General features: G+C 44.5%; 1 protein-coding gene across 7 annotated transcripts in view; it reads right to left on the reverse strand.

Moving 5' to 3' along the window:
• LOC128887313 (ras-related protein Rab-32) overlaps window positions 1–15,572 on the reverse strand; it is a 35,900-nt gene that overhangs the window by 4,950 nt on the left and 15,378 nt on the right. The window contains exons 1-4 of one of the 7 annotated variants that reach the window (XM_054143092.1): window positions 9,384–9,716; window positions 7,311–8,725; window positions 4,637–5,074; window positions 3,255–3,835 (exon numbers count right to left, since the gene is read on the reverse strand). The exons of 3 other annotated variants lie outside the window; for them this stretch is intronic. In XM_054143092.1, the coding sequence (XP_053999067.1) occupies window positions 3,255–3,835; window positions 4,637–5,074; window positions 7,311–7,635 (1,344 nt within the window). In that variant the 5' untranslated portion in view covers window positions 7,636–8,725; window positions 9,384–9,716. Of the gene's footprint in view, window positions 1–3,254; window positions 3,836–4,636; window positions 5,075–7,310; window positions 8,810–9,300; window positions 9,717–14,924; window positions 14,997–15,572 lie in introns of those variants that run through there. 3 more of the 7 variants (XM_054143081.1, XM_054143073.1, XM_054143135.1) reach the window with 3 other exon arrangements.

Below are 15,572 nucleotides of genomic sequence, written 5' to 3' on the forward strand. Positions count from 1 at the left end.
ATTTCAGAGTGTTGTGGCTAATGAATAATATAAATGAATATAACTGAATATAACTTTGTAAAGTTGGGATTTTAAATTCCACAAGCCCGGAACGACGATTTGTTTATATTCCAATATCAGGCATCGAGAAACCCATTCAATCAATTTTTTTCATTTTTGCTTACAGAGAGCTATTTATAGCGAAGAGGTTTGGAACAACAGAAATCTACGTAAACGAGTCTAGAAGCACCCAGAATGTTCTCAAAGGATTCATGACCCCATTGAAAGTTTGAACGTGCAATGGAAATATTCCAGAGATCCGGGTAAGTAAACGAAACAAAAGCGCCATAAAATTCATGTAAAAGGACTGTTACTTGACCTATTGTACAGGGTGTCCCAGAATTGGCGAAAGAACCAATGGTGGGGTAGCTGAGACGATTCTGAACCAGAGTTTCCTTTGCAAAAATAACTAACTCGATAACTCACTAACTCGATTAATAACTCAAAAACGAAGCACCATCCGACATTTTTGCAAAGGAAACTCTGGTTCAGAATCGTCTCGGTAATAATATCGTCTTAATAAAAAAAGAAAACTACAGAAATTTTATAGCGGTATAACGACTATCCCAGAAAGGTGGGGACATAATATAAAACTTATGGGACGACCTAATATTTTACCCCGGTCATCCACAGAACTACTTCAGAGACCACTCTACAGGAACTGTTTAAAGAAAAAAATGGAATGATTACACTGTTGTCATTGCGAGAATAAAACGACGACAAGAAACACGATCTACGGCATGTGTGGTTGCACGCGTGAGGGATAATCCCGCCATGGAAAACGCAGCGCGTGGAGCCTTACCCATAAAGTCGATGGTAATAATAATCCGCTATAAAAGGAAGCCGTATCGCTACCATGTGTCTGTATAACGTTATAACACGGTGGGCTGTATCCGACGCCAGTTATGGCCCTTGTAAAATGTAAATGACGGAGGCCATATTTCGTTCGAGGTACGCTCGTGGGTCGGTAAATAAAATGGAGTCTTTGAATGGGCTACACGAATTAACGTGAAGTAATTTTTTTGGTCGATCAAGCGAGATCCGTTGGAAAGTGTGTCAATTTTGAATTACAATTTTGGTTCTTAAATCGAGGGGAATTGAAAGCATCGTTATTAAAAGCGTGGCCATTTTATTTCAGAAACGTAATTAAAAATTCTATCTATTGAAGATCTTCTATTGAGTCGATTGTTCCCACGACAAAAATGATCAAACACAGCTCGCATCCAAGGTGGCTTGCCCTCTTAAGGGAGGAATATCGCAGAAATTTCTCTTTGAAATGAATTGAAAAGAATTGCTAAATTTACTTTGAAACACACTTAAAATATTCTTAAAGCGATAAAAGCATTATATAAAGTCTTCTCTATAAAATGAAATATCCCAACGAACACTTGGAGTCCGAATCTGTCTTCTCCCTTAATCGCGAGATATACCCTGTGTTCCGTTTCCACCCGCAAATATTCTTCAGTCTTTGCTCCCAGTCTCATTCTCGTTAAATCTGCGAAGCCTGAGACCGTCGGCCGCGTTTCCCTCTCGAGACGTCGGCCGTGCTCCAATTAAGCTTCTCGCAGACGAGAGCGTCGAGAACGAGATAGAGCACGCGAAACCACTATATTGTAACTCGAACCTCGGCTAGAGCGCGGTGGCTAGCGAAAAACACAACGACGCGGCTGGACAAAAGGAAAGGAGCAGCTCGGATCGAACGGAACCGCAACCCAGGACCGCGGTAATCTAACGAGGTTGAGCGATAGAAAAAAAAAAAAACGGATTCTGAAACGTATACTAGTAACCAGACCTGTGCATTTTAATTGGGTCGAAAATATGTGATAACTACACGAAATGATTTATTTGGGATCGGTATTTTCAACGCAGTTATTTAGATAGAGAAATGATATCGATTCAGTTGAAATAATAGGTATTGGAAACAACAAATTTCAAAAGGGGAAGTTTTTCTATGTTATTATTATTATTATTATTATTATTGGAATGAAGATTAGAGGTAACTATTTGGTCGAGGTAACTATTTGAAATGATGGTTAATTCGAATGATTTTCGAATTTCAAAAGGGGGAGGTTTTATATGTTAATATTATTATTGAAACGACGATTAATTGAAATAATTTTGAAATTTCAAAAGGCAAGTTTTTCCGCGTGAGAAGGTTTTGAGACTCGCGCGACAGGAGAAGGCCGACATCGAGAAAGGAAAACCGCTGATTACGTAAAGATACAGCGAATATCGCGATCGAGTAGCAAGTGGCTCGCGAGAAAAATGAACGATCGATGTGCTCCCTCGGTGTACGGTTTCCGATCACGCTTGAAACTATCTTTCGGTTGTCGTTTTTTTCAGTTGAACTGGGTCAAGTCGAGAGTAATGACATTGTTTTGCTTAATTTCGTCAGAAATTTCGAAATTTGAGAAAAGATTGTGGTTCGAATTTTGGTTAAATAATGGCAGAAAGTAGTACAGTAAAGTTGTGCTTCAGTGCTTCGATATACAAAATATTATAATATTTGATCATCGTAATTTTATGATATTTATGATGCATATGATATGAATATCATAAAATATTAAATATTGTCTCAAAGTATTATAATATCCTAAAATGTAAAATGTTCTATCATAACGTTCGATACAATTTATAATAGAATATTTACAACAAACATCGAGACATTAAAATTTCGCCGAAAATATTAAAGAATCGTACCCTTATCTGAGCACACGTGAACAACTACTGCCCGAGCAAGTAGTGCAACGTACGATATCTCCGACCAGCGGCGACAAGTCGCAACATAAATTTCAAGTGTCACCTTTCGCAGCCGACAGATACTGATACGCGAATATCTATTTCCACAACGAGCTGTTAAATACTCCTGCATCAAGTATCATCGCAACAACGCTAAAAACTTTATCAAACATCCAAAACTCCAAAGAGGACGAATAAATACTACGATATGCCCGATGAACTCGCACATCGGCAAAACTACTTCCCTCATTTATATCCAATCAAGAGGTACTCACTCGAAAGTAAACATACCAAACCGTCTCGAACCAAGTCGTGTTCGGGTTCATTCCAAACGGAAGAACGTCACCAGTATCGACTTCTGCAATCTACCTAAAATTTTCTCTACAACTACCAAACCCCTTTCAACGAATCACTACGAGTATCTCGTCGACTATCTCGGCGAGTATCTCGGCGAGTATCTCTCAGCAAACTCTCACCGTGCTGTCCTGACTGACGACCTTGCTCTTCTCCGCGGTTTCGCCGGTGGCGCCGACCATCGGACCCATGGTGGCCGGGTGCGCCGGGTACTCGTGGTTCTGACGATCGTAGCTCTCCGTGTAGTCCTCCTCGATGCCGGCCAGGTAACCGACCCCCGTCTCCTCGTCGAACGTGCCCTCGAACGTCGAGAACGTGTCGAACTTCTTCACGCTGATGTGCCTGGCCTTCTTCTTGGTCTGCGCCTCGCGTTTCTCCTCGTCCTTGGGGGTCCTGCCGTCCTCGTCGTCCAGGCTGACGGCGATCACCGTCTCGCTGGAGTCCGAGTCCTGGGTGGTCTCGAACAACCGTCGCTGGAAGATCGCGCGCTTCTCCTCCAGCAACGACAACTTCCTGCGCACCTCGTGGGGCGACGACTTCGCGCGGATTCCGCTCTCGGACTCCGACTTCGCGTTCAACTTCGACTTCCTCGCGGGTTCAGGCTGCTTCGCGGCTTTCGGCTCCGGCCATTTCGAGATGGTGTAGGGAAGCGTCGAGCTCCGTCGCTCCTCGGCCAGGGGCGACTTTTCCGGGGCCTTCGGATCTGCGCAGGCATAGAGGGGTTGCATTTCCAAGGGGGTGACGGGGCGCAAGCTTCGGTGCGATTGGTGTTTAAGATTTGTGGAAGGTGGTGAGTTTGATAGAGTTTGATCGCTTGGAGGATTCTTTGACGAAGCAGGGTTTTGTTTGGGGACGTGTTCGGTTCTTGGTAGTATAGCTTGAGGAGATGGTGAAGATGGGAGTTTTTGAGTTTCGAGGCTTGGAGGCTTGGGAGCTTTTAAAGGTAGCAATCGCAGGGATGTGGAATCTGTGGGATTCCTCAGCATTGTGTCAAGTAAAATATGTAATTTGTAAGATGTCGCTGTTCCAAGCATAAGGGATTCTAAGAGTCCTGAGAACTGTTGTCTCTGTGTTCATCGGCATTGTGTCAAGTAAAATATGTAATTTGTAATATGTTACTGTTCTAAGCAAAAGGGACTTGTTTCAAAGGCTAGCCTACGGAAGCACTGGTCAGTCTCTAGGCCAAGTAAGCAAAACTCTCGCACCCGCTTAAGGCTACCCACACAAAGGACACCGAACCAGAGGGATGTCACTACCCGACTCTACCAACTCAGTTCTATCAACTCCCCCAAAAGGTCAAGCAGAATCCACCTCAGCTGTCGGGAGCTAGCTCTGCCTAATCTCAACCACCAGCGTGGAACCCGAAAAAAGGATAAGGAAAGCCCCGAAGAGGGCCCGAAGAGGGACCAAGTCACTTGTAAGAGTCCTTAAGAGTTCATGAAAACGCAGGAAGGATCGACTAAGCGGGACGAGGCGGATCCCCGATCAGATAGTGATCGCTCACCGTGCTGGATCTTGGAAAAGCTCCTGATGGTCAACGACGGCGACCTGCGCTGCACTACGGTGACAGTGCTCACCGGTTTCTCGAGCAGCTTCTCCGATTTCCACGTCTCGCCCTTCTCTCTCTCCCTCTCCTTTTCGTCACGTGTCCCGGCCTCGCTCCTTTCCTCGAGCCTCTCCTTCCCGCTGATCACCTCCGTCTCCTGCCCCTTCCTCGTGATCCTGGACGGGCTGTCCGACAGACTGGGCGACTCCTGCGACGATTGGCTCTGTGAACGGCTGCTGTCGCCACCTTCCTGGGTCTGTCGCCGCTCCTGATCCGACGAGAGGCGAAATTTGTTCAGGCTGAGCTTGCGCACCAGCGAGCTCGACTTCTTCTTCTTCTTCAGGGTCGAGGCCTTGCCCTCGTCCTCCGCTTCCTGGATCCTCTTGCCGGCCGTTTCTGCGGCGGAAGAGCGGGTCCCGTCAATCAGGAACGTATCGCCGCGTTTACGATTCGCGAATGATCGATGATTACTCGCATTTCGGATGGTGGTTTAATAGAAGGAGGGTACGACACGTTGACTGCCACACCGATTCCTTTGGAAACGTCCGCGGGATTAAATGTATCTTAAATTTCGTCTCTAGGTTAATGAAAACGTGTCAACACGTTCGCTGCTAAGCTAAAGCTCGCGAGAATGTCTACAAAATGAAATCTTGTCGCGAGACTATCGAAAATTGGATGATTTCACGTTCGTCACGGTATTTCATTTTTTAACGTCAATATTTAACCAGGTTGGAATTAATTCTTTTAGTTCCTGGATGAAAAGTGCCGTCACCCATTTCTGTGGCAACCAACGTGTTAATAAAGGAAGGAGAGATGGAAGGTTGAAGGATTTTTATGGGAGGCTGCGTTGGAAGAACGAGGATCGGAGATGAATTGGATTCTGGAGGTGTTTTGGGGTTTGACGAGGTGGAACTTCGATAGCTGGTAGATGGTAATTCGGTTAGTTTTTTAGTCGATGTGCCATGGGGAGATTCGCTGATAGTATTATGAAGCTACAGTTAGACTCGACAAATTCGGAACCCACTGCTCGTAATACACAGTCAATCCCATAAGTATTCGTACCTTTTACGATATGCCTATCGAAGACATTTGTCTAAATTATTGGTTCGATGTTTCAAATTAAATTTTGTATTATAAATTTTTTATTCACATGTCTGAAGTCTATTCATAATGAATCATTTATTTGGAAACGTGAATCCTGTCATTCGACTTATGAGAGTGACTTGTATGGCATTAAACTACACAATCCTTTAATTTCACGTTTCGTTGGAGGATTTGGTGATTGGATGTCGAAGCCGTGTCGACACTGAATAACTTTGTAGATCCAAAAAAAAAAAAAAAAAAAATTATCTAGTTGCCAATAAAATAAACCGTCAGTTTCGATTACACATTCTGACGATACAGAAATTCGACGAATTCAACCACGAATTTAGCAGAGCGTAAAGAGTGACGATTTAATCGAACGTTTCTTGTCGCAAAACGATGCAAATCTCATGTAAATCGGCTCCGCAGAAAGAAGTCGGTTGCATAAATCCATCATAATTAACGAGCTCTATGGATTCTCGTAATAGCAGAGATACCGAGGAGATAGACGATTAAAATCTTAATCCCTTCGTAAATGTCAAGACTCGTTACATCGATCATTCGCTGGTTAAGTACCGTGACGGTGGACGTACGAATGTCTATTAAAGAAGTTTACACTTCATCGAACGACACCAGTCACATACACCTACCGAAGAACGAAATGGTCCGAAGGTGACCATGAGAACAGAAGACAGAAATGAAATAATGTTCATAGGAATAAATAGAAAATTTCAAAATGGACCTTATTCTGCTAATTAATTTAAAGAATAGATCGGAATTAAATAGATTAGGCGACGGAAATTGTGTTCTACAAATAAATAGACAAAATTCAGAATGGGAGAGATCATTCTAACATTTAATTTAAAGACTAGATCAGAATGTAATGGATTAACTGCAGAAATTATTAATCATCCCGACTAGTTTTAAATTACAAGGAGTAGCTACTTTGTGCTACTTTTTTACACAATCGCGGTCAAGAGTACATTTAGGGACCTCGGGATCCTATTAATCGTCACGAATCACGTGCATCTATCAAGGAGCCCAACAGATGTTCATATACATTCAGTCTCATAAAGATTCGCATCTTGTATGTCTGTTAAAGAAATCTGTCTAAATTAAACAATAAGCACGGACTTTCTCCACAACCGAATAATCTTCACGCTTGTACGCATTAATAATTAAATATTCATTAGAAAATATCAAACCCCTATCATTTCACTTAAACAGATTCTTTTAATAGACATAAAAGGTACGAATAATTACGGGACCCACTGTACGTCAACATTTCCAAAACAAAAATATAAACCTAGGCGAATATACACGAAACCAACTGAATTCTTCAACGAAAATAAAATCACGAGTCAGCCTCCTACAAACCCACTTTCTCGTGTCACCCTACGCAATCAAGTCACCCTTCGGAATCCTTACGTCAACTCCAATCACTTCCACCCGCCAATCGTCATCGTAAACCCCACGTCACAATCGCGTCAAGCCTCAACCCCTCGTGAAATCACTACGATTCCCCGGATGGCCACTCCCGTCAATGAACCTTTATCGTCAACATCCGTCTCCCTCTCGGCGCACGCCTCGTCCGCGTTCTTGTTCTTCTTCTTGATCTTGAACAGCCCTCCCTCCTTGCGAAAGCTGTTCTTCAGCGCCCCGAATCGTCCCCTCTTCTTGTCCTCGGTTCCTGGTGGAGCGGCCGCGGTACCGGCGCTGTTCAACGTGTCCAAGCTGGAGCTGCTGTCGCCCACGGTGACGTACTCGCCGGAAGTGGTGCAACCTTGCCTGTTCCGGTCCTCCTCGGACGAGGACCGACCGATCACAGTGTCCGGCGAGCTTCCGCCCTCGTTTGCGCTCTCGTTGCGATCCATCCTCGGGCGCGGTAGGGGGCAGAACGCGCTGGTAGGAGAGGTCGAATCTTCGGCGAGGATGAACGACGACGCGCGGCGTCTCTCTCTGCCGGCTAGGCCCGGCTGTCCACAGCGTGGCTTCCTCAGCCACCCGCGGAAACCTTAGAAGAACTCGCTTTCTAGGTCCGATCGGTCTGCCCGCGGATAATCCGACAACGCTCCCCCCCTCCCCGCCGTTTCAGCGTCTTTTTTCCCGCCAGTTCCCTTTCCCGGCGTCGCCCCGTCGACGGTTTTGAAATGGAGACGCCTGAGAGTACGCGGACCGACCGGTTCCAGAGGCCGGGCTCGAGTCTGCGGTCGCTCGACTCCCGGGGAAGGCACTTTACGACCGCGCTGACGATCCGCTCGGACGCCTCGTTTCGTTGCAATTTCCAGTCATGCTCGGGGGATCCCCGTCGCGGGGGGTATCCTCGAAGGAACGCCGGGATGCGTGGCGACGGTGCGGGTTGAACCTTCGAGGTGCCGGGGAAGGAATCCTGGGTCGACGAGGACCGAGATCGGAGAAGCTTTAGTTGCCTCTGTCCGCTGGTCTCTCAAGCGGAGGGATTGTTGACACCCTTTCTCTCAAGATGGTGGAAGGTTTAATAGGACACTTGGACTCTCCTGGTTCCCTAGTTTCGATATCAAGAAATCTTCTGTTGGGAATTATCGGACTCTACTCGATCGAGTCTACTCGGTATTCTTGACCTCCTTTCTCTCTCAAGATGGTGGAAGGTTTAATAGGACACTTGGACTCTCCTGGTTCCCTAGCTTGGATAGCGAGAAATCCTCCGTTGGGAATTGTCGGACTTTATACTCGATAGAGTCACTACTCAGGGTTCTTGACCTCCTTTCTTTTCCAACATGGTGGAAGGTTTAATAGGACACTTGGACTCTCCTGATTCCCTAGTTTCGATATCAAGAAATCTTCTGTTGGGAATTATCGGACTCTACTCGATAGAGTCTACTCGGTATTCTTGACCTCCTTTCTCTCTCAAGTTGGTGGAAGGTTTAATAGGACACTGGGACTCCGTTGGAGATTGAGTCCACTCAGGATCCTACCCAGGCCCATCTACCATCCCAAGAATAATTCACGATCACTTCCTCCCTCTACGAAAGTCTCACACACGCCTACTGCTCGAAGATTCACTTCGACCTACACAGTCAACCCCATAAATATTCGTACTACTTATGCCCATTGAAGAAATACGGTCAGTCCTATGAATATTTATACCCTCTATGTCTACTGAAGAAATTTGTCTGAATTCAACGATAGGCTCGACGATTCCAAATCAATTTTTCATTATAAACATATATTTATAAAAAAAGAAACTTTCTTCTATGGTAATCCTCCATCGACACCATTTAAATTATGCTATAAATACTTTGATAAAAATGATTATAAATAAAGGAGATATTAAGGTGGCCTCCTTTAGCTGAGACACCCTGTATACACGAATAAACTTCGCCTACGCCATATATTTATAACGAAACATTTATCTGGAAACACCGAACCTGCAATCTAATTTACTCAAATGTCTTCAATAGACATGCAGGGTACGAATACAAACGGGGACTGACTATATATATATACACACACGAATAATCTTATACATGTAACTACACACTTGGAAACATCAAACCTACCATTTGGTTTAAACAAGTTTCTTCTATAGATACAAAGGGTACGAATATTTATAAAACTGACCGTATATACTCAAGGAACGCACCGGATCAACAGGTCGCGAGAGTCTCGGACTACCCGACGACGAAATTCCTACCGCGACCTCGGCATAGACCTTCCAAACCAACCCCAGGTCCAGTGTCCGAGAGTTCACCGGCGCGAAAGCCTCCCTCGGGTCCCGTATCCAAGAATTTCACCAGCGTAAAAGGCTTCCGCGGTTCTCGCGCTCGGTAAACGAGGATCGCCGGTCGATGAGAGAGGTCCAAGTTGACGCGGAAGGAAAAAAGTGAAGGACACCTCGCGACGGCTCGCGGCACTGCGAGCCAAACGGTGCTCCGAGCAGTACTAAATGCTCGCGTAAAAATGCACCTGGGGGACACCAGGGGGAGGAGCGTACCAACGCCCCTCCACGCGCGTTAACGCGTTAACCAGGTTCGCAGGAGGACGAGTTCTACGCGGTATCTTGGTACCCGACTGAGACCACGGTCTGACGACGCTGCAACGAGTACGTGGGCGTAACACGAGCGCCCCGAACGGACCTGGTGTGCGGTGAGCCGCAAGGCTTGGCTCGAGGGGTCCCCCTTGCTAGGTGGCCGACTTCGACTTGGACAGAAACGCGTTACGCAAGGTCCAGAAGCGATTCGGGAGCGGGCTCGAAGGGGTTCGCGCGAGGGTTTTGGGATGGGTTGGCGAAAAGGGAGAGAGAGGGGAGGAAATGGGGAGGAAGTGGTGTTTGGAAGGTAGGAGGACTTGATCAAGAAGAAATTTCATGGATCAGGGATTGATAGAGGATAGGTTTGTAGGTAAGATTTTTCTATTATGAAGTTTGGTGACTGTAATGATCTTAGGATGGGGATGAAGAAGGAATTGGAAGAGGAAACGGTGTCTGAGAGTTTGAGGAACCTGTTCATGAAGAATTTTCATGGATTAGGGATTGATAGAGTAGGTTTGTGGGTAAGATTCTCCTGCTGTGGGGTTTGGTGACTGTAATAGTCTCAGGATGTGAAAGAGGAAGGTATTGGAAAAGGAAGTGGTGTCTGGGAGCTAGGAGGACCTGTTCATTTCGTTATCACTGGGACAGCATCTCTCTACGTTGGGGTCTGGTGACTAGTACTGATGAAAAGGTGGCTTAACTTGGCTTAGCTTGGATTATCAAAGTGTGTGTCTGATTTAAGCACTGGATCCATACGCGAGTCTTTACGTACGATTATTCCCATTCTTCAGTCCCATAAGTATTCGTACCCTCCATTGTAAAAATTTGTTCAAATTAAATGGTAAGTTTGATCTTTCCAAGTGTATGTTTGTATAAATATTTTGATATATATATATTGAATTGTCTGGAAAGTCCATGTCCATGCTCCTACAGCTTGGATACCTCTGAGGGCTGAAGAAAAGTTGGAGAACCGAGAAAGAGAAAGGATCATGCCTCGAGCCTTCTATCCAGCCTTTTATCCAACCACTGATAGCCTTAGCCATTCCATACTCTGTCGAGGAATGTCCAGCTGGTAGCCTTCAAGGACGACTCTTAGGTAAAGAAGGCTGTTACACCATACAGAATAAAAAAAACTCCAACCACGAAGGCGCTACAACCTCCCGGAGCAACCTCCTCGTCTTCTAGGACGAATCTCTGACTTTTCTTATGCAACTCGAACGAGATATCTCGCCTAGCAGCGAGAACAGTGGCCGCCGTTGAACGGCCTAACGATAATAGAGCGCATCTCGTGCACCGCGGACACTTTTCACGCGCTAATTACGCGTAGCTGGGCGCTTCGGCTCGTAACTATGGCAGTTAATTAACTGTTGACGTGGGTCAGCTCGAGATAGAGTCCAAAGTTGAGTTACGAACGCGGAGACAACGGCAATCTAACGAGGTGGCGATTAGAGCTTTGCGAAGCTTACTAGTGGGCCGAGCGAGGCTTGGAACAGAGGATTATTCGTTGAGATTTAATGAACGGAGTAGCATTGTTTCATTTTTCTTTTAATTTCCCCTCTATGTTTCTTTCTCTTCCCTTTAGTTTCCCTCTCAATTTTCTCCTAGACGCGTGACACAGATTCGATCAAATATTAACCCGATAGAGTCGACCTAGACTCGTCTAAAAATTCTCCTCCAAATGCCCGTCGATCGTTCTAGGTACACTTTAACGACTGCATTGGAGTATAATTACGTAACGAGAAAAACAACCGGTGACAAACGGTCGCCATAATCGCGACATTTGCGAACGACAGGGGAAAGGTTCACTCAAGGTAGCCTCGCGATACCGAGGCAAACGTAAGTTTTATCGATCTACGATCGCTCGACAGGACCGCGATCCTCGTGATTGGAAGACGCGAATGACCAATAAAATCGGCGCGCAGCTCTAAGGACGACCTCGTTGCTTGTAATTTCGTCATCGTTACGCGCGTAATTGCGCCGCGCGTGTGGGGTGGTTTATATAATATACTGGTTTTCCCTGCGTTTCTGCGATCCCGATTAGTTCTTGCGACCTCCTTAACGCGCCGTGGACGACCACGTGGCGCAATACACAAACAATGCATCCTGTCACAGCACGACCATACATTTTTCACTAGAGGTTTTGCCAAAACTCTTCGGACACGTCGCAGTTTAGCTCTATGTAGCAGAATTTCAATGTTAGTTGTACGAGGTTTTATTCGAGTGGATTTTTAGTCGAATAAGCTTGTATTTAAGAGGGTTTTCACTCGAATAAGTATTAATTCGAGTGGACTTTCACTCGAATGACTTCTTAATCGAATAAATTTTCACTTGAATAAGTTCTTATTCGAATAGATTTCCACGCAAATAAGTTTGAATTCAAGTGGACTTTTACTCGAATAAGTTTTTACCCAAGTGAAAATCCACTTGAATAGGTTTTTGATCGAACGAATCATCACTCGAGTAAATTTTCAGCCAAGGGAATTTTTGCACCAATATCAATTCGAATCTATCAAAGAAAGAATCTATCAGTAAAGTAGAACGCAAAACGACCAAACGATTCCGTAAACCAGAATATTCTAACATTCATCAATTGCGAATAATCATGGGAATCGTGGTAGGAGATCAGCTTTGCATTCGCAGAACTGGAAATATTGGTACGTGTGCAATTATATAACAAATTGTCGCGCAAATTTGTTTCACGAGGTTATCGCCAGGATTTGCTTGACAGCAGAAAAATGGGGAACATTAGTGCAGCATAAAAAGACAACGATACCTTTCAACGGCGGGAACGAGTTGATTAATCAAATGCTAAATCAGTAGGTCATTTAACCAATTACAGCGTGCAAACGGATCACGTAACCTCTCCGAGTCGAAGGGACAATGAGAATTAACATATTCATGGAAAAAATGACGTCCACGTGAGTTATGATCGTAAAATTGCCTAATACTCCATCGATACTCTTTAACCGATACTCTAAAACTTTTCACTTTCCCATCGTCGACTGAAACTTGTAGGGAGACTTGTATCATACATCGACGAGTCGAAATAAATATAGATTAAAATATTTATAGTAAAATATAAAATCGATAAATTGGCACGTTAATTAAGGCTGCGTAGGGAATCTTGTTTGTAAATTTCTCAACCGCAACGCTGGTATTCTGCAATTCGTTTCAACATTCTTTTTTTAGACGTTACAGCTGTGCAAACTCGCGTATGCGAACTGAAATTGCAACGGATGAGAAATAAATATAAATTAAGAAGAGAGAGATGCTTGTCAGTGTCAAACGTGATAAAAATTAGCGTGACTAACGTTGGAAAACAGAAAGACAACGTTTCGTTACAGCTTATTTGTATATTGAAATCGATCAACGGATAACAATTATTTTCGTTTGCTTCGCTTTGATCAAGACCAGGATAAATCCATTCGAAGAAAATCAGCCTAAAGCGAATCACCGGACTCGTATATCCCCACGATCCAACGATACATCGTCGACGAATATTCGAAGCCAGCGTGCGTGAAATTAATAGAAGTATCTCCACGGAACAATGATCTTCCCGCGGAGATCACCGAGCATAAATCCTTCGGAAGGATCGACGGATCGTGATTACCGTATGCCCCATTAATTCGTCACGATATGTCGGACAGAAGACGCGTTTCGTCCCTGGCAATGTTAATTAGACGGTGCGCCAACGTAATTATGGTTTTCCACTTGTCCTTACCGAGGAAACGCGCGTTTCCCTTTCTCCTGCTGAACGAGCGTTTCTCAAACTTTTCTGACCGTGGCCCATTTCCACGGAAAAATTCCAATGGAAACAGCGATCAGTGAATGCATCAAGCAACCATGGAAAAAAGATTCGCGAAGCGAGCGCCTATTTTTCTAGCCCCTACAACCGGTCGGGACTTGCGTCTAGCTTATTCAACGATTCTTCCCTCGTGCGAATTTTTCTGAAAGCACAGAGTGGTGCAATCGCGAACCGAGAATATTTATGAGGATTGAATCCTATCTTGTACCTACGCATCGTGAATTCATAATTAATCAAAACGTCTCGTAACGCGACAATTACGTTACGGAAAATATGCTCAAGGGGGAATTCTGAGTAAACATTCGAAGGGCAATCGCGATGAAAAAGCTTCGGCAATTACGACGCCATCGATCGATTGTGCAACGAAATATTTTCAAGTAGTAACTTCATCGCGGTGTAGCGAAGAAATGGCGTAATCGTCGGACGACGTTACAATTAGATAATTATATTAAATAGAATTACTTGTTGGACGAATCTAGTAATTATTATCTGGCGATATTTTTATCGAACGTGGCAAATTCGGTACTCGTATAGAAATAGAACAAATTACGGCGCTCATTAAACGATTGCAAAGCACTATTTCCGATAAGTACGACTGCTTACGGTTTTGTTTATGTAAGCATTGCGTAAGTTTAATTTGCGGTTACGTAATGGGCAGATAAGTATTATCGACGGAGAAGGAATTAATGTAATAAATGATGTTTAGGGGAGCACGCGAGATTTCTACTCGATTCAATCGTTTCTTTTTTACCGAAACCACTGTGGACTACTTAAGCTTTAAAGTGAATCTTCACGAAAAGAATGTTCATCTATACGTAAATAAATTACGTATTACCCATTACGTGATAAAAGAATTTGGGATAAAAGTAGATACTACAAGAAATAAAAAAATTAACAAAGAAAAACTGAAAATTAAACTAATTAAATTAAACCACAAACGAACCTAACTACCGAAGCTTCCAAATTGCTACACGTAATTACACAAGCAAACGAATACCGCCCAGCATTAATTACAATCGGCGAAACAAAACCGTGACCAAAAATCCTTTCTCCGGAGTTACTCTTCCGCAACTTCTCAACCAAACGAAAATTCAACCAATAAATGAATGCTTCGTCGAAATTACCAAATCGCCGTTCCGGCCATTCGCGGGGCACAAGCGTTAAAAAAGAATTTCCCAAGCGAAAAAATCGATCACACTGGCATTATTCTTTCTCACTCACATTCCATGGACACGTCCACAAATCGTCCACGAATCCCCAAGAAGCACTGTCGTAATGTCACACGCGAACGCAACGTCGATCGTCATTCTTAAGATATCACTCAGAACTAACCGAGTTTTCCTACTTACGGCACAGACGGGATTAGAGTCTCGTGAACACCGACTCTTTCTGACTAGGACGTACATTTAAAGGGCGCAGACGTGTGCCTCGGACAAACGGCAGAAGCGACGTTGAAATAACGCACCAACGACGTGGGGGCGAACTTGTAGGACGTCTTTACAGTCAACAGCCTCAGGTATTCATGGGATTCTCCCCATGCGACGTCCGAACGTTCAACGGGGGCTGCACGTCCTCGGCAATTTGACTTCACCGTCCGCGAAACGACTGACGCTTTCGTTGAGCTTTCATCGCTGATAATCTCTTCCTTTATGTCTTATACCTCCGCACGTGATCGATAAACCGCGTCTATGTTCCACAGGTAGAGGAAGATACGAGGATCGATCGAAAAGAATATAATGACGTCAATGGGTTGATTATCTTATTAATCTTGGGATTTATAGAGATCGAATCGTGCCGAAACGTGACGTTCGTTTCTAATCGGTAAGAGCCTTAGAAGAAGCAGCGATGGGCTCGAGGGGTGTCCAGCCACGAATCAAATGGTGACGTATACTGTGGCATAGCTTTGTGTATGGTGTAGTCAGACCTCGATCCTTTACAATATTAAAAATATTCCTGAGAAGTAGTGATGGGTCACAGAAGCGTCGAGTCACAAATCA

This window comes from Hylaeus anthracinus, unplaced genomic scaffold (assembly GCF_026225885.1).
Source record: "Hylaeus anthracinus isolate JK02 unplaced genomic scaffold, UHH_iyHylAnth1.0_haploid 0, whole genome shotgun sequence".
Taxonomy (NCBI): Eukaryota; Metazoa; Arthropoda; class Insecta; order Hymenoptera; family Colletidae; genus Hylaeus; species Hylaeus anthracinus.